The sequence below is a fragment of the Balaenoptera borealis genome (assembly GCF_965194805.1).
Source record: "Balaenoptera borealis genome assembly, chromosome: 10".
Classification (NCBI taxonomy): Eukaryota; Metazoa; Chordata; class Mammalia; order Artiodactyla; family Balaenopteridae; genus Balaenoptera; species Balaenoptera borealis.
Genome location: NC_138874.1, coordinates 86,122,125 through 86,140,935, shown reverse-complemented (window position 1 = coordinate 86,140,935; position 18,811 = coordinate 86,122,125). Strand labels below are relative to the sequence as shown.

The 18,811-nt window shown below is 45.9% G+C and overlaps 1 protein-coding gene across 1 annotated transcript in view; it reads left to right on the top strand.

Moving 5' to 3' along the window:
• PDLIM1 (PDZ and LIM domain 1) overlaps positions 1–18,386 on the top strand; it is a 47,117-nt gene extending 28,731 nt beyond the window's left edge. The window contains exons 5-7 of the mRNA XM_082406576.1: positions 10,520–10,671; positions 17,288–17,405; positions 17,873–18,386. Of these exons, the coding sequence (XP_082262702.1) occupies positions 10,520–10,671; positions 17,288–17,405; positions 17,873–18,059 (457 nt within the window). The 3' untranslated portion in view covers positions 18,060–18,386. The remainder of the gene's footprint in view (positions 1–10,519; positions 10,672–17,287; positions 17,406–17,872) is intronic.
• Positions 18,387–18,811: the final 425 nt, after the last annotated feature.

Here is an 18,811-nt window from a genome sequence, read left to right as displayed (position 1 = left end):
CTGTTGAATGTTTCCTTTGTTATGTAGAAGCTTTTTAGTTTAATGTAGTCCCACTTGATTTTGATCCCTGTGCTTTTGCTGTCATAGTCAAGAAATCATTGCCAAGACTAATGCCATGAAGCTTTTCCCTGTTTTCTTCTAGGAGTTTTATGGTCTCAGGTCTTACAACAAGTCTTCAATTCATTTTTAGTTGATTTTTGTATATGGTGAGATAAAGGTCCAATTTCATTCTTTTGTACACAGATATCCAGCTTTCTCAATACCACTTATTGAAGAGACTATCCTTTCTGCATTGTGTATCCTTAGGACCCTCATCAAAGATCATTTGACCTTATATGCCAGGGTTTATTTCTGGGCTGCATATTCTGTTCCTTCAGTCTATATGTCTGTCTTTATGCAAGTACCATACTGTTTTGGCTACTGTAGCTTTGCAATATGGTCTCCTCTCCACCCCACCCCCCACACCTGTTTGTTTTGGCCCTGCCATGCGGCATGTGGGATCTTACTTCCCTGACCAGGGATCAAACCCGTGCCCCCTGCATTGGAAGTGTCGAATCTTAACCACTGGACTGCCAGGAAACTCCCCTCCACTATGTTTTGACATCAGGAAGTGTGATACCTCTGGTCTTGTTTTTCTTCTTTAATATTTCTTTGGTTATTTGGGGTTCTTTGAGATACCATATGAATATTAGGATTTTTTTTTTTCTGTTTCTGCAAAAAATGCTGTTGGGATTTTGATAGGGATTGCATTGAATCTGTACGTCACTTTGAGTAGTATTGACATTTTTAGCAATATTAATTCTTCTAATCCATGAAAATGGATATATCTCCATTTATTTTTCTTTTTTTTAAATTTTTAAATTTTATCTATTTTATTTGTTTATTATTTTTGGCTGCGCTGGGTCTTTGTTGCTGCACGCGGGCTTCCTCTAGTTGCAGCAAGTGGGGGCTACTTTAAGTCACGGTGCGTGGGCTTCTCATTGCGGTGGCCCCTCTTGTTGCACAGCACGGGCTCCAGGCGTGCGGGCTTTGGCAGTTGTGGCACGTGAGCTCAGTAGTTGTGGCTCACGGGCTCTAGAGCGCAGGCTCAGTAGTTGTGGCACACGGGCTTAGTTGCTCCGTGGCATGTGGGATCTTCCCAGACCAGGGCTCAAACCCGTGTCCCCTGCACTGGCAGGCAGATTCTTAACCACTGTGCCACCAGGGAAGCCCCTCCATTTATTTTTGTCTTCTTCAACTTTTTTCATTGATGTTTCATAGTTTTCAGAACAAGTTTTTTGCCTCCTTGGCTAAGTTTATTCCCAAGTATTTTATTCTTTTGATGCTATTGTAAATAGGATTGTTTTCTTAATTTTCTGTTTGGATTATTCTTTGTTAGTATATAGAAACACAACTGATTTTTGAGTATCGATTTTGTGTCCTGCAACTTTGCTGAATTCCTTTATTAGTTTTAACAATTCTTTTTTTTTGGCCACACCCTGTGGCATGAGGGATCTTAGTTCCCTGACCAGGGATCAAACCTGTGCCCCCTGCAGTGGAAGCGTGGAGTCCTAACCACTGGACCGCCAGGGAAGTCCTAGTTTTAACAATTCTTTTTGTGTATGGAAGCTTTAGGGTTTTCCACATATAAGATCATGTCACCTGTGAACAAAGATAATTTTACTTCTTGCTTTCCAATTTGGATGCCTTTTATTTCCTTTTCTTGCTTAGTTGCTCTGGTCAGGACTTCTAGTACTATGTTGAATGGAAGTGGTGAGAGTGGGCATCCTTGTCTTGTTCCTGATCTTAGAGGAAAAACTTACTTTTTCAATATTGAGTATGATGTTAGATGTAAACTTGTCATACATGGCCTTTATTATGCTGAAGTAATTTTCTTCTATTCCTAGTTTTTTCAGTGTTTTTATCATGAAAGTATACTGAATTTTGTCAAATGCTTTTTCTGCATCAATTGAAATGATGATGTGGTTTTTGTCTTCTAATCTGCATTCTGTTAATATAGTGTATTAATTACAGTGACTGATTTTTATATGTTGAGCCATCTTTGCATTTCAGAAGCAAATCCCACTTACTCATAGTGTATAATCATTTTAATGTGCTGTTGAATTCAGTTTGCTGAGGATTTTTGCATCAATATTCATCAGGGATATTGGTCTGTAGTTTTCTTTTCCTGTAGTATCTTTGTCTGGTTCTGCTATCAGGGTACTGCTGGCCTCATAGAATGAATTTGTAAGTGTTCCCTCCTCTTCCATTTTTTTGGGAAGACTTTGAGAAGGATTGGTGTTAATTTTTCTTTGAATAGTTGGTAGAATTCTCCAGTGAAGCCATCTGGTCCTGGGCTTTTTTGTTGTTAGGAGATTTTTTTTTTTTTTAAGACTTTTTATGACATTTTTTAAAAAAATTTATTTATTTAACTTATTTATTTTTGGCTGTGTTGGGTCTTCGTTGCTGTGTGCGGGCCTTCTGTAGTTGTGGTGAGCGGGGGCTACTCTTCGTTTCAGTGCACGGGCTTCTCATCGTGGTGGCTTCTCTTGTTGCAGAGCACGGGCTCTAGGAGCGGGCTTTAGAGTGCAGGCTCAGTAGTTGTGGTGCACGGGCTTAGTTACTCCGCAGCATGCGGGATCTTCCTGGACCAGGGCTCAAACCCGTGTCCCCTGCATTGGCAGGCGGATTCTTAACCACTGCGCCACCAGGGAAGCCCTGTTAGGAGATTTTTGATTACTGATTCGATCATGTTATTTATTATAGGTCTGTTCAGATTTTTTTTTTCTTTCATGATTCAGTCTTGGTAGGAATTTATCTATTTCTTCTAGGCTATCCAGTTTGTTGATATAATTGTTCATAATAGTCTTTTATGATCTTTTTTATTTGTTATAGGCATGGTAGTGTCTTCTCTTTCATTCCTGATTTTTTTGTTATTTCAGTCTTCTCTCCTTTTTTTCTTAGTCTAGCTGAGGGTTTGTCAATTTTGTTGATCTTTTCAAAAAACCAAACTCTTAAGTTTGTTCTATTTTTCCTATTGTTTTTCTCTTTTCTGTTTTATGTGTGCTGTAGTCTTTATTATTTTCTTCCTTCTGCTAACGTTATTTATTTATTTAAATTTATTTTATTTTATTTATTTATTTGGCTCTGTTGGGTCTTCATTGCTGTGCGCGGGCTTTCTCTAGTTGTGGCGAGCAGGGGCTAATCTTTGTTGCAGTGCACAGGCTTCTCGTTGCGGTGACTTCACTTGTTGCAGAGCACGGGCTCTAGGCTCGCGGGCTTCAGTAGTTGTGGCACGTGGGCTCAGTAGTTGTGGCTCGTGGGCTCTAGAGCGCAGGCTCAGTAGTTGTGACGCATGGACTTAGTTGCTCCGCAGCATGTGGGATCTTCCCAGAGCAGGGCTCGAACCCGTGTCCCCTGCACTGGCAGGCAGATTCTTAACCACTGTGCCACCAGGGAAGTCCCCTTCTGCTAACTTTAGTTTGTTCTTCTTTTTCTTGTTCATTGAGGTGTAAAGTTTGCTTGAGATCTTTCTTCTTTTTAAATTAGGCATTACTGCTACTATAATGTTTTTTCTCAGCTTTTGCTATGTCCCGTAAGTTTTGATATATTTTTTTCATTTTCATTTGTCTCAAAATATTTTCTAATTTCTGTTGTGACTTGTCTCATTGTTCATTAGTGGGTTGTTTAATTTCCGCATGTTTGTGAACTTCCCAGTTTTCCTTTTGCCGATTTCTAGTTTCATTCCACTGTGGTCAGAAAAGATACTTGGTAATTTCAGTCTTCTTAAATTTTTTTATTTTTATTTTTTTTATTTATTTTATTTTTTTATTTATGGCTGTGTTGGGTCTTCGTTTCTGTGCGAGGGCTTTCTCTAGTTGCAGCAAGTGGGGGCCACTCTTCATCATGCAGGCCTCTCACCATCGCAGCCTCTCTTGTTGCGGAGCACAGGCTCCAGACGCGCAGGCTCAGCAATTGTGGCTCACGGGCCTGGTTGCTCTGCGGCATGTGGGATCTTCCCAGACCAGGGCTCGAACCCGTGTCCCCTGCATTGGCAGGCAGACTCTCAACCACTGCGCCACCAGGGAAGCCCCCAGTCTTCTTAAATTTGTGAAGACTTTTTTGTGGCCTAACCTGTGATCTATCTTGGAGAATGCTCTGTGTGCACTTGAGAAGAATGTATATTCTGCTGTTGCTGGGTGCAGTGTTCTGTGTTAGGTACAACTGGTCTATAGTGTGGTTCAGGTCCTCAGTTTGCTTATAAATCTTCTGTCTGGTTGTTCTATCCTCTTTTGTTCCTTTTTATTCCATGGTATGGATGTACCACGGTTTGTTTAACCATTCACCCATTGAAGGACATCTGGGTTGTGTCTTATTTTTGGCTATTATGGATAAAGTGGCTGTAAAGATTTGTGAACAGGTTTTTGTGTAACCATAAATTTTCATCTCTGGGATAAATGACCAGGAGTACAATTGCTGGGTCATAAGGTAGTTCCATGTTTAATTTTACAGAAACTACCAAACAGTTTTGCAGAATATCTGTACCATTTTACATTCCTACCTACAATGTTTGATCTAGTTTCTCTGTATCCTCTCCAGCATTTGGTGTTGCCACTATTTTTTATTCTAGCCATTCTCATAGGTGTGTAGTAATGTATCACTGTGGTTTTAATTTGCACTTGCCCTGTGGGTAATGATGTTGAACATCTTTTCATGAGCTAATTTGCCATCAGCATATCCTCTAGTCCTTTTCTGGATATCTGGGCTCAGATCACCTCCTGCCTCTCAGCCTCGGCTGTTTTTTTCAGAAGCCTCCACCCTCTAGGGAAGAGGGACAGTGTACCCAGTGGAGCCAAAGAACAAATATCAGATGGTGGTGCAATTTATCAATACAGAAGGATAGGTTTGTATGTAAACAAGTTCTAATTTGTGAGAAATAAAGCGATATGCTCTGCAGTCTGCCAGGCTGTCTCCCAGGTTCAAGAATGCAGGCAATGGCTACCGACAGTTTTCTTAGCAAATCTAACCACTTTATCTTTAGGGGTGAAGACACTTTTACAAGTGCAAATGAATTATTCCAATTATGTTTACTCACTCATTTTGCATCCACTCATTGTATAACTAGCTCACATGTCATTTTAAAAAGAAAACTGAGGGACTTCCCTGTCAGTCCAGTGGTTAGGACTCAGCACTTTCACTGCCATGGGCCCAGGTTCAATCCCTGGTAGGGGAACTAAGATCCCGCAAGCCACGCAGCATGGCCAAAATAAAAAATAAAATTAAATTTAAAAAAAAGAAAGAAAACTGAGGTATAGGTTTTCCCTGGGTAATTCTCCCCAAGTTACTTCTTCCTCTCCTCTCTTTTTCTTTTTCCTGTCAGCCTCCTGGGGCACTTGAAGTACTCAGGTTCCCAGCTGGAAGCAAGGTCAGTAACAGCAATGAAACTCACAGAATGAACATGCTCTGCTGGTCTCAGGGAGGGTCAAAATTTAAATAGAGGAGACTTACCAGCTGGTCACTTGCAACAGACTGCAGTGGGGGGAAGGGAAGCCACCACCCCTGTATGTCCACAGTTGCTGGTCCCTGCTCTTGTCTCTCTCCCTCCCACCCTCAGGGGACTGTGGGAGCCTCCCATCCCCAGGTCAGGTGATGGGCCACCTTGAGGAGTGGTTTTAACCAAGGTGGGGGTAGAAGGCCAGTTTCCCCATTCTGCTGTGTTGACACTGGAGGTTACTGGAGGCTGCTCACTATTGCTGGAGTGGGAGATCTGGCTACCCACATGGCCTCCACGGACTCACTGCAGGTGAGTGGTGGCCTTGTCACTGCTGGGTGGGGTTGACATACGGGCTCCCTACTGGAGCCTGGAGTGTATGACCACTGTCATTCCTTGGGTCCCAAGGTATCTGGCTGGTCTGCCTTCTTCTGTCCCCCTTTCAGAGTCTTTTTTTTTTTTTTTTAATATAAATTTTATTTATTTATTTTTGGCTGCGTTGGGTCTTTTGTTGCTGCGCACGGGCTTTCTCTAGTTGTGGCGAGCAGGGGCCACTCTTCGTTGTGGTGTGCAGGTTTCTCATTGTAGTGGCTTCTCTTGTCACGGAGCACGGGCTCTAGGCACGCGGGCTTCAGTAGTTGTGGCACACGGGCTCGGGAGTTGTGGCTCGCGGGCTCTAGAGCGCAGGCTCAGTAGTTGTGGTGCACAGGCTTAAGTTGCTCCACGGCATGTGGGATCTTCCTGGACCAGGGCTCAAACCCGTGTCCCCTGCATTGGCAGGCGGATTCTTAACCACTGCGCCACTAGGGAAGCCCCCCGAGTCTTCTTGTGTTCATCTTATATAGGATGTCTAAGGTTTTTAGTTGTACTTAGTGGGAGGAATAGGGAAACTTATGTCTACTCCATCTTCCCAGATGGGAAAACGATTTTTATGAAGAGAATGTCTTCTCCCGTCTGGATGCATCTTGTAATTCAAGTAATCCCTCTTTGCGTCCCAAACTTTGTCACACACACAGGCAGTTTTAGTTCAGAACCAAAGCTGACTTAGTATGTGAGAAAATGATGCCATTAAGGTTTTATCAGCAGTGGGAATTTTTTTCTTATGGCTTCCTTGTTTTAGTTGAGATTTATATACAGATTATTAAGTTGCTGCCATGGGTGATGGCTCAAGTTTAAAAAAAAAAAAAATTAAAGAGTCTCTTATGTCCCCACTCTAGTCACTTCACTGTTTTGATGGAGTAGATGCTCATCCCAGGGTTGCTGTTGCAAAACCATGGGTGTGCTTTTCCTCTGTTCTCCTTGACCTTCTGACCTTCACCCCAGCTGCTCTTTTGGCTGGAACAGGCCTTTGTGTCACATAAGGTCTGCAGGCTCAGCCTCTGAAATCCTCTTCTTGGAAACGAGCTCAAGTGGAGTTTTCTTCTGACGTTCTAAAGACCACCAGCCTTAAACACCCAGCTACGTCAGCCACCTCATCAGGCAGAGCGCCACCTGGCTGTGATATCCCTGGGGAGACAGGCCCTGTAGTCAGGGCCTAAAAGACTGGAAGAAAACAAACATTTAGGGAACTGGCATACATTCAGCACCAAGTCTGATTCGGGGAGAAACAAGAAGCAGGAAACATGAAGAGTGTAATGGATAGTTACTCCAAAGGAGTTAAATTTGATTAAAATCTTGTATTTTGTTATTAAAATTGTAAAGACTGGGTTTAGAAGACTGCGCTTACTTTTAGTGACCCACTCTCAGAAGTTTTTCCCCTGGTGACTCAGTCATGTAGCTCATATTTTTGAGAGCTTATCACTATAGAATTCTTCCTTTCAATGCTGTTACTATATATAAAAAGTGAGAATGCTTTTTTTGGGGGCTCCATTTCTCATGCATGTTTTTGTCCTAGAATTTTTTTTTTAATATATTGTGATGTCATTTGTCTATATCTGATAGTCTAACATCTAAGACTTGGGTCTTAGGATATTATCTTTGAATTAAGCAGATCAATGCTTCAAATAAGGCGATGGGTATTGAAAGTGCTTTATAAATTGTCAAGTGGTAGAAAGATATTATCATTATTTGAGAATAAATAGTAAGCTGTTTTCTTTTCACTAATCATGGAAATACTTTCCAAGACCATTTGCTGGAAGAATATGTGATGACCTTGTAGTTTGGCTTCTGTCATTTTTAGCAGTCCCTTGGTGGCTTCCAGACATAACAACATACACCAAAGAAGGGGAAAAATTCTCCCCAAGAACATTCCACGGTCTGATCTTGATTTTAAAATAGTTCTAAGTGTAATAGAAAAAAATATTTGTCGAAATAACATAATACATTTATTATAGGGCAAGCTCAGAACTCAAGACCCAAAGAAAGAGTCCCGCATGTATCTCAGACAACAGGGCTAAAAAGGTGGGCCACAGGAAGACTGTGGCCCCTGGTTACAACCGCTCCTCAGGGTGGCCCATCACCTGCCTGGGGGATGGAGGGAAAGAGACACGGACAGAGACCAGCGGCTGTGGACGGGCAGGGGTGGTGGCTTCCCTTCCCTTCCCCCCCACCGTGGCCTGCACAAGTGACCAGCTGATGAATCTCTCTACTTACATTTTGACCTTCCCTGAGAGCAGCAGAAAAGATGTCACTCTTTGAGGGCTTTGTCTTCTATTGTGAGAACCTGGTTGTAGTCAAAGGGAAAACCTAGAGCTTCACTGATGCGAGTGACCCTGCTTCCAGCCGGGGCCTTGAGTCACATTTAAAATGGAATGTGAACTGATTATGCAATGGGTGGGTGATAAAACTGCACCACCATCTGGTATTTCCTCTCTGGCTCTACTGGGCACACTGCCCCTCTTCCCTAGCGGGTGGAGGCTTCTGAAAAAGCAGCCGAGGCTGAGAGGCAGGAGGTGGTCTGGGCCCAGGAGGCTGGACTGCCCATGTCCCTGGCACAGCCCTGGGGGATTCCCTGCGACCCCACAGGAGCAGGGAGAGGGTGCAGTGAGGAGGAGAGAGGCACTTAATCCACTTCTCTAACACCTACCATGCCCCAGCCCTGTGCCGGGCACTGATACAGGGCAGGAACACAGTGGTGAACAAGGCAGGCCATGGCCCTGCCCTCATGGGGCTTACTTTCCAGGGGAAGACAGACCATAAAGAAACAAGTATAACTGATGGTGAGTGAGAAACAACATGGAGAAAGATGCAGCAGAGCAAAGGGAAGAGTGACAGGGATGGAGTGGACTGTTTTAAGTTGAGGGTCGGGGACCCTCTCTGAGGAGGGACATCTGAGCAGAGACCCGAGTGAAGTGTGGGAGCCACGGGGCTCTCTGGGGAGGGAGCGTTCCAGGCAGAGGGAGCAGGATATGCAAAGGCCCTGAGGCTGGTGTGTCCTAGAAACCCCCTGAAGGCTGGTCTCACTGGAGCGAGCAAGGGGTGCCAGGCGATGTGTTTGGAGAGGGGAGCAGAGCCACATCTTGTAGGGCCTTTCTACTTTTTGTAATGAATATTTACTCCAAAGGAGGTGAATTTGTGGTTAAGCTTGTGTCTTGTTACTAAAACTGTGACTATTTGGTTCTGAGTCAGATGGGAACACTTGGAGCCACATCCCCACACAGTCTGATTCTCGTGTTTAAAATACCACTCTGGCCTCTGGTCAAGAAAGTAAGGCGGTCCTGGGGGGCTGAGAGTGGCGGCAGAGGGACAAGTTGCGAAGCTGGTCAGCCGTGCTGTTAACAGATGGCATGGCTGGGACAGGGGAGGAGGGGGTGGTGCAAAGGGGTGGGACTCAGGACAGACTTCACAGGTAAAGCGGACTGGAGTTTACCTCCTTTCACTCTCCTCCTTCCCCGAAACCAGGCAGCAGAGGTGTCTCCCCTGGAAAATGGGCCCTGGGGCAAAGAGGCTGCCAGCTCTGCCTGTCTCACCCTGTCGTGGGGAGCCCAGAAGGACAGGGGGAGGTGTGGGCGGCAAGGCCTGGCTTGCCCCGTCCCTGGGCCCGAGCTGAGGCCTCTGTCCCCCGCTCAACGGAACAGCACTTCACTGTTTACAAAGTACTTACCTCAAGAGTGTCATACCGAGTGAAGTAAGTCAGATAAGGACAAATATCATGTGATATCACACATGTGTGGAATCTAAAGAATGGTACAAAGGAACTTATTTACAAAACAGAAAGAGAGTCGCAGATGTAGAAAACAGACTTATGGTTACCAGGGTTAAGGGGGGGCGGAGGTAGAGGGATAAATTGGGAGATTGGGATTGACATATACACACTACTATATATAAATAGATAATAAGGACCCTGTGTATAGCACAGGCAACTCTCCTCAACACTCTGTAATGGCCTATTTGGGAAAAGAATCTAAAAAAGAATGGATAGAGGCATATGTATAACTGATTCACTTTGCTGTACACCTGAAACTAACACAACATTGTAAATCAACTATACTCCAATAAAAAAAACAAGAAAACAGAAAACAAAGTTCTTGCCTTTCTCATCCTTGCCAACAACGGTGTGAACTGAGCAGAGCAGACACTATTACTTCTGTGTGGTAGGTGAAGAGACCAGAGCTCCTTGCCGTGAGAATTAGGAGAGTTTATGGAGACAGAGAGAGCCCTTCGATGTCATCAGCAATAAAGAACACTGATTTCTGCTCTGGGGAAAGAATGTAGCCCGTACTAAGGGGACCCAGCTGAGTTTTTAGTGCTCGGATTGTGGTTGACATTTTCCCTCTTCTAAATTTTCTTTCGACATCATGTTGTTTATGTAATTTTGAAAGAAGCACGGCATTCCCATTCCATGGGATTAGGCTAAAAAGTAATTGAATCACTGAAACTATCTGGAAAACTAGCCTCTTATTGTCTGGAAGCAGCAGCCAGCTCTGCCTACAGACACCTCACAGAATCGGCAGGAGGTCTATGGCTGCATTAAGAGAAGGCTTCGTCCATTGGGATCATTTCTCTCCACCCTTTGATTCATGGGTGCCTTCTCTTGGAAGGGGGTGCCTGGTGAATTTTTTTCCCCTAACTTCTGACATGTCCTAATGAACTTGCAAACATTCTTCACAGCTTAGACCATTCTCAGCTTCCAAGCGGACTCGTCATTGACAAAGAATCTGAAGTTTACAAGATGCTTCAGGAGAAACAAGAGTTAAATGAGCCTCCGAAACAGTCCACTTCATTCCTGGTTTTGCAGGAAATCCTGGAGTCTGAGGAGAAAGGTAATCAGTCGTGTGTGTGTGCGTGCGTGTGTGTGGGGGGGGGGGGGTGGGGGGTCAGAGGCTCTTGTTCAAGGCCTGGGCTGAGGAGCAGTCATTGCTGAAACACAGATGAACACAGCCCTGAAGAGGTGGAAAGAACACAGTGTGCTTTGCAAGACATGGCTCTTAAAAGGCTAAAAGCTCTTTTAAAAAAAGAAAGAGGGAACTCCGTGGCGGTCCAGTGGTTAGGACTCTGTGCTTTCACTGCTGAGGGCACGGGTTCAATCCCTGGTCAGGGAACTAAGATTCTGCAAGCTGCGAGGCACAGCCAAAAAAAAAAGAAAAAGGGGGGTGGAGTGGGGGGAGGAATGAATGAGCTCCCAGCCACACCTGCCTAGCTGTTTCCTGTCACAGGCGCATGGGGAGGCTGAGGACATGGGGAGCTTGACTGTTGTGGGATTCTGTCGTCTGTCCCTTGGCCACTGGTTTGGTTTGAGCCCACACACCATGTTTCTGTGGTGGCTGGCACGTGTGAGTGCGTGAAGGCCATGGGATATGAATGACAAGCAGAATGAAATGAATCAGCAGTAGTGAAGCCAGGCTCTGAACTTCACTTTGGGGCCACGTGCTTGTTCTTGCTCTAGGGAGGATGGCTTCCTGAGAACCGGAGGGCCCTCAGTTTGGCCACATCCCCCCACCGAGTGACCTTAGACAAGTCTCTGAACCTTTCCAGGCTTGTTTGCTCATATGTCAATCAGGGATGAAAATCCTTTCCTCTAAGACTGGTGTGTGGATCAAATGTTATAAATTACACAAAACACCCGTCACTGTGACTGGCACACAGTAGGTGCTTCGTAACTGTTATGATGTTTGAGACCTCATCAAGAGGCTCCAGGCCAGCCTTAGCTTGTCCACACGTGAGCTCCAATGCCCGAGGTGCCCAGGGCCACACATGTGGCTCTGCAGGTCTCAGGAGATAGTCTTTGCCCTCTACACATCATACACTCTGTGTTTCTTACGATAATTTTCAAGTGGGTGGCAGCAAAGCTGTCTCAATAGCTTTGTAACAACAACAAGGAGAAATTTCTGGCAGATGGGTGTGTTGCAGAAGAGTTGTTTTTTTTTTTATAATTATTTATTTATTATTTATTTTTGGCTGTGTTGGGTCTTCGTTTCTGTGCGAGGGCTTTCTCCAGTTGCGGCAAGTGGGGGCCACTCTTCATCGCGGTGCGCGGGCCTCTCACTATCGCGGCCTCTCTTGTTGCGGAGCACAGGCTCCAGACGCGCAGGCTCAGTAGTTGTGCCTCACGGGCCCAGTTGCTCCGCGGTATGTGGGATCCTCCCAGAGCAGGGCTCGAACCCGTGTCCCCTGCATTGGCAGGCAGATTCTCAACCACTGCGCCACCAGGGAAGCCCAGAAGAGATGTTTTTTTCCCCTTCTCACAAAGGTGACCTGTGAGCGACAGCTCTCGGGCTTGCCCACCTCCCACGTGGTCATTCACAAGTGCCTCTGATTCTCGTCATCAGCCTAACTCCCAGTGAGTTCTAGGGAGTTGGGTTTTGCAGCCCTTCCTGGTCTCAATGAGGCCCAACCCTCCACACTCTGCGCTGTCCCTTTCCACAAGGCTCACCGGAGCCCTGCCTTCTCCTGCTCTCTTCTTCTTCCCAGTGTGCCTGCCTGTGAAGAGAGTTGGTACTTCTGGGAGGGACACTTGGTTGTTCTGTTTCTGAGACCTGCTTCAGCCAGGCTCCTGAGGGGTTGGTTCTTTGCCCAGGGCGGCCAGTGAGGGTCAGAGCTGAGTGCCCTCTGGAAGAGTCACCTTCCTCCAGGAAGCCCCCAGCTGCAGAGCTGGCATCCCAGGAGTCCTTCCTGAGCTGAAAGTTCCCTCCTGAACACACTCCGCACCCAAGCTTCCTCCCCATTTGGGTGGTTCTTTAGAGAAACTGGCAATTTACAAGCACAGGATATTAGGAAAATTCTTCTTTTATGCTAGAAGGATATTGTCCCTACCAGCAATTTCCCCCTTTGCTTGGAGTACCTGTGCAGTTTGGAAGGAATGAGTCATATACTCTGTATTAAGTTCCAGCCTTAGCCCAACTGACAGATGACTTGGGGGCCAACCCTAGAGGATGATGGTTTTTCAAAACGTGAGAAACCACAACTATACTCTGAGTAAGTGGGTGCAAAACCCTTCAGTTAAGAGAGAAAAAGTCAGTCCATTCCAGCCCAAAGTAGAACATAGACAGACATTGCAGGGCTCACCTCACTGCATGCCCTCAGGTCACAGAGGTCACAGAGAAGGACTTGAAGCCCAGGATCACTGAGCTGCCCTGAGGTGGCAGCTCCCTGCTCTTCATGCTTCATCCCTTCCATCCGGTATTCTTACCTGCCAAGCCAGCAGCTTCCATTCTCAAGGCTACCTCATGGTTCTAGTTGGCAGCTGGTGCTCCAGCCATCATGCCTACTTCCAGGGACCAGGAAGGAAGAACAGGGGAAGGGCTAATTGGGGAAATCCCCCTTTCAGAGGAACCAGCTTTCTTTTTCCCAGAAGTCCCACATGACTATTCCACTTATATTTTGACCAGAATTTAGTCACATGGCCCCATCTAGTTGCAAGAGAGTCTGAGAATTATAGTTTTTCTCGCCTGGGCTGGATGGCTGGATACCTTCTTGCTCCAAAGAAAATAAAAATTTTGTTAAAAAGGAAAAGGGAGATAATAGATCTTGTGGTCTCTCCCTTATCTCTTAATATGCACTTGCATTAAATTTTCACTGAATGGAACAGCATAAGTTCCAATCCAGACATCTACCACATGCAGAAGGCTCTCAAGTGAGGGAGCTCAAATACCTGTTTTCATTTGAGATGAAATGGTCAAAGCTCAGGGCAGTGGCTGGTGCATGGTAAAGGCACTCCGTGAGGGTTACTGTCATTCGAGAAGGCCTGTGGTTCATGAAGCAGCGCTGCACCACCAGCACTGGTGTCCAGGATCTGCCCGAGACGCACCACGAGACCTCCAGCAAGTGGCTCGTCTCTCTAAGTCCTACTCTCTCTGCACACATCTGGTGAGGCTAATAATGGCTACTTCACGGGTAGTTTAAAGCCTTAAGGGAAACGGTGCGTGTAATGTGCCAGGCACACAGTCAGTGAGGCCCCCGAGGGAGGTTTGGCTGCAGCAGGGCTTGGTGATAAATCTCCAGACTCAATGTGGGTCTTCTCATTTGGGGTGAAATTCAGCCTCTGGACTAGGAGAAAGGGTCCTGGGTTCCTCACACTTTCTCTTGCTCTGGATCAAGTTCTAAAAATTGCAGGGAGAAGGAGGCTGTATATTTTTTTCACTGTGGGGATATACATCTAACACAAAATTTACCGTCTTAACCATTTTTAAGCATATGATTCCATGGCACCGAGGACATTCATACTGTTGTGCTGCCATCACCGTCCATCCACAGAACTCTTCAGCTTGCAAAGCCAAAACTCTACACCCACTCCTCATGGCTCCCTCCTCCCCAGCCCATGGAAACCACCGTTCTACTTTCTGTTTCCATGAATTTGACTATTCCATGTATTTCATATGAGTGGAATCATGCAGTATTTGTCCTTTTGTACATGGCTTATTTCACTTAGCATAATGTCCTCAAGGTTCACCCATGTTGTAGCATGTGCCAGCATTTCCCTCCTTTTTAAGGCAGAATAATATTCTGTGGTATGTATACACTGCATCTTGTTTATTCATTCATCTGTCCCCAGCCATCATGGACTGAGAAACACAGTGGGGACCCCAGGCTCTGAGATAAGAAAGCTGGAGACTTGCTCAGGAAGCATCTAGGCTCATTTTGGCTGGTTCCCAGGCTTCCAGGAAAATCCTCAGATGGTCTGCAGTCAGATCAGGGAGGACCACCAGGTGCAAGGTTAAGGACCATGAATTTGATTCTATAGGTAATGTAGTCACAGAGGGTTGTTGAGCATTGAAGTGGATAGTAAAAAGGCTGTGCTTTACTCCATTCATTGTCACATTTTTCCCAAAAGCTTTGAGATGCAAGCTTCATTGGAAGGAGAGATATTCGAAAATTTTTGTAGTAGCCCACAGTCTGAAAGGAGCTATTTTTACTGTAAGCTAGTGGAGAGGGAAGGAAGAAAGGAAATTTCTTTTGCATTTGCAGTGTTGGCTGAATAGGTGAGAGAAGAAAATGGAGCCAGCAGGTGGCGCTGCAGAGCTGAACAAGCTGCAGCGAGGCGGGCTTTATCGGGGAGCCCAGCAGAGAGCGGTGTCACTCTCCAGGGCTTGCTGTTCTTTTTTTTTTTTTTTTTAATTGTAGTATAGTTGATGTACAATATTACTAAGTTGCAGGTGTACAACATAGTGATTTAATAGATTAGACTCTGTTTCAAGTTATTGTAAAATATGGGCTATATTTGCTGTGCTTTACAGTATATCCTTGTAGCTTATTATTTTGTACATGGTAGTTTGTACCTCTTAATCCCCTACCCTTATCTTGCCCACCACGTTCTCTCTCCCCACTGGTAACCACTGGTTTGTTCTCCATATCTGTGAGTCCCTTTCTGTTTTGTTCTATTCATTTGTTTGTTTTATTGTTTAGATTCCACATATAAGTGATAACAGAGCATTAGTCTTTCTCTGCCTGACTTATTTCACTAAGCGTCATCCCCTCCAGGTCCATCCGTGTTGTTGCACATGGCAAGATTTCCTATGGCAGAGGGCAGCAGCTCAGTGGGGTTAGGGCTAAGCCACACAAGTGCACTTCATGCTTCTGCCCAAAGAGGGCTCACATCTGCTCACACTCCGATGGCCAAAGCAAGTCTTGTGGCCAAACCCAAAGTCGATGGGATGGGGGAGTATACTCCACCAAGAGCAAGTTTTCCTCAGCCTTAGTGCTGCTGACACTTTGGGCCAGGTGAGTCCTTGTGGTGGGCCGTCCTGTGCGTTTCAGGACACTCAGCCACATCCCTGGCCTCTACCCACTAGATGCCAATAGCACTCCCTTGCAACTGAGACAACCAAAACTGTTGCTAGGGAACAAGATCACCACCAGCAGAGACTCACTGACCTACTGGGAAGCATGGGAGGGTACGGATAACTGCAGATAAAATATACAGTCTACCACGCCTAGCCAACTCTAAATGCCCCTTATGTCACACACAATCTCAATTTTTGGTTCAGAAGCACCAGCCAACATATGGGGACTCGTTTTTGAAAAGGACGAGCAAGCTAGGGTCCTCATCTGTCGGCCCCAGATTACCCAGCATGGCTGCAGATACGGGATGACCCTCTCCTCGCCCCCTCACCTGACACAGAAAGCCATTTTTCGCTCTTATTCAGTGGTTCTCAAAGTGTGGTTCCTGGACCAGCAGCAGCAGCCCCTGAGAACTTGTTAAAAATGCAAATTCTTGGGCCCCACCTCAGGCCTGCTTGATCAGAAACTCTACGAGTGGGCCCAGCAATCCGGGTTTTAATGAGCCTGCCTGGTGATTCTGATGCACAACAGCATTTGAGAACAGCTGTCTTAGTCTAAAGAAGTGGATTTTAACCTGGAGTATAGAACAGGATCCTGGGGCCCCTGCACCTGGAGATGCTCCTTCAGCAGGTGTGGGGTAGAGCCTGGTCTGTGAATTTTATGAAATCTCTCCTGGTGCCCAGGATGCTCACAGATGCCCATTCAGAACCATGAGTGTAGAGACTTCTCCAGCTTCCTGAGCCAAAGCATGTTGGACTAAGAGAGGGACCATCATGCATTTGTCATGGCATTTCATCATCTATTTCTTGTGTATTTATTGAGCCTCTATTATTTGTTAAGCCCGTGGTAGGCTCTGTGGAGTATTGAAAAATATATGAAATAGGGTTCTGGTGCTCCAGTAATTTGCAGTCCAGACGGAGAGACATGTGTAAATAGCTGACAAACCTAACAATGCTTGCTAGGCCACATCACAGTAAAAGAAAATGTGATGTGGAAACACAGCCAGCCAAATATATAGCGATAACAGTAATTTTCGTAGCTTACCATTATTAATAGCTACCATAACACAGGGCTGTACACAGGTGATGAACTGGGCTGTAGGCAGTTCAGCACCCAGCAACTTAGGAGCTTTGTTTTGTACACAGAAAGCTGACTGCAGGAAGGCTGCTGCCGACTCTGCCCTGTAGCAGGTGGTTTTTATCTGGCTGCTTGTAGCACACTCTACTATAATGATTTTGTTCTCTTTGTAATGTGGGTTTCTTTTGGCATCTGACTACATTGCCTTTCGATTATCAGACATTTTTATTTATTTTTTTCTATCTATATAAAGCATTTTTAAGTCCCATATCAGTGTTTGCATGTATTTAATCAGCATGTAATGTAATTTGTGTTTTGAGGGCTGACCATGTGCCAGGGAGGGCTTTATGTGTCTTTTTAAATCTTTTTGTCCCACTGTGAAGGGGAAATGATCTCCTGTTTCATAGAAAAGGAAACTGCAGACCAGAGAAGTAACTTGCCCAGGATCACACAGCAGAGTCAAGTCTGTTTGACTTCAGTGCCCATGACCTTGCTGGAACATACATATAAGTGAATCTGAAGGAGCTAAATGATACTTATGCAATCCTACACTTCCGGCCAACCCAAGTGTTCTCCTCCTTTTAGGGGATCCCAACAAGCCCTCAGGATTCAGAAGTGTTAAGCCTCCAGTCACCAAAGTGGCTGCATCGATTGGAAATGCCCAGAAGCTGCCCATGTGTGACAAGTGTGGCACCGGCATTGTGTGAGTATCTGCCTTCCAGGGCATCAGAGGCCCTGCAGGTTGGGTAAACCATGAAAATGTGGAAAGTGCTGGATGTTGCACATTTCGGGTGTGATGGAGAAAAAAATCCTGCCTGGAAAATGGAGCAGAGAGGCCAGGTAGGTCCTGTGTCCCAGAGCCAGGTGGTGAAGGCTTTCCTTGGCTGTAGAACCCTTAGGGTATGAACATGTAAAACCAGAGAAAGCAGGGCTGCTCTATTGAAGTGGGAAGGACTTCCCGAAGGCTTCAAGGGTAATGTCTTTGGACCCCAGGCATGAGAAAGCCCCTTTATGACTGGAGGCCAGTTAGGAGGCTCTGATCTGCCAGCTGGGCCCCTTGGGAGGAGGCCCTGATCTGCCACATGGGCCCCTTGGGAGGAGCCCCCAGGCCTGGTGCCCCCTTCAGGTGCTTGTCACTAAAGGAGCCCCTCTCCTCCCTCCCTCCTGCAGCGGCGTGTTTGTGAAGCTGCGGGACCGTCACCGCCACCCTGAGTGTTACGTGTGCACCGACTGTGGCACCAACCTGAAACAGAAGGGCCATTTCTTTGTGGAGGATCAGATCTACTGTGAAAAGCACGCCCGGGAGCGGGTCACTCCACCCGAGGGCTACGATGTGATCACCGTGTTCCCCAAGTGAGCCGGCAGCTCTGCACCGAACGCTGGTCTCCCAACGAGCCCCTGCTGCATCTTGTCCTCTGAAAGCTCTGGCTTCTCTTATCTAGAAAGTTCTCGCTTTGGTTTTATCCCTGCTCGTCAGCTAACTGACTCACGCTGGCTGTGTGATGCCCGCTTTTATAATTAACAGAAGATGGTTTTGTTCAGTGTCCCGTTACCAGCATCACTGTGTCTTCTCTTCTCCTCCATTCATCTCTGCTGCAAATGGACATCAGCCAAACTTGAACCAAACCAAATTTAATATGTCTGACAATGATTTCGTTTCACCCAATAAATTAATAGACTTCAAGGCAGTGTGGTGTCTCTTTTTCATGTGACCATGTATCCTATTTCCTGTCTCAAGCCAGACGAGATTTCTGAGGCCTCTCCTCTTGTTTGGGGGTTCCCATACCTCTGAGATTTGCACACCTTCTCCTCCGGGTGTGAGAAAACTGGCATCTGAAAACAGCCTTTTTTTTTTTTTTTTCTGGCCCCACCATATGGCAAATGGGGACCTTAGTTCCCCGAGCAGGGATTGAACCCGGGCCCTTGGCAGTGAGAGCTCGCAGTCCTAACCACTGGACCACCAGGCACTTCCCAACAGCCATGTTCTTACATTTCTTTGAAGACTGCTCCAAATTATCTTTCTCTGATGCTAATATAAGATAGTTATGTTGTGATGAAATGTTTTCTTTACATCTGGATGTTTGGGGACTTAGAGGAAATGAATGCTTT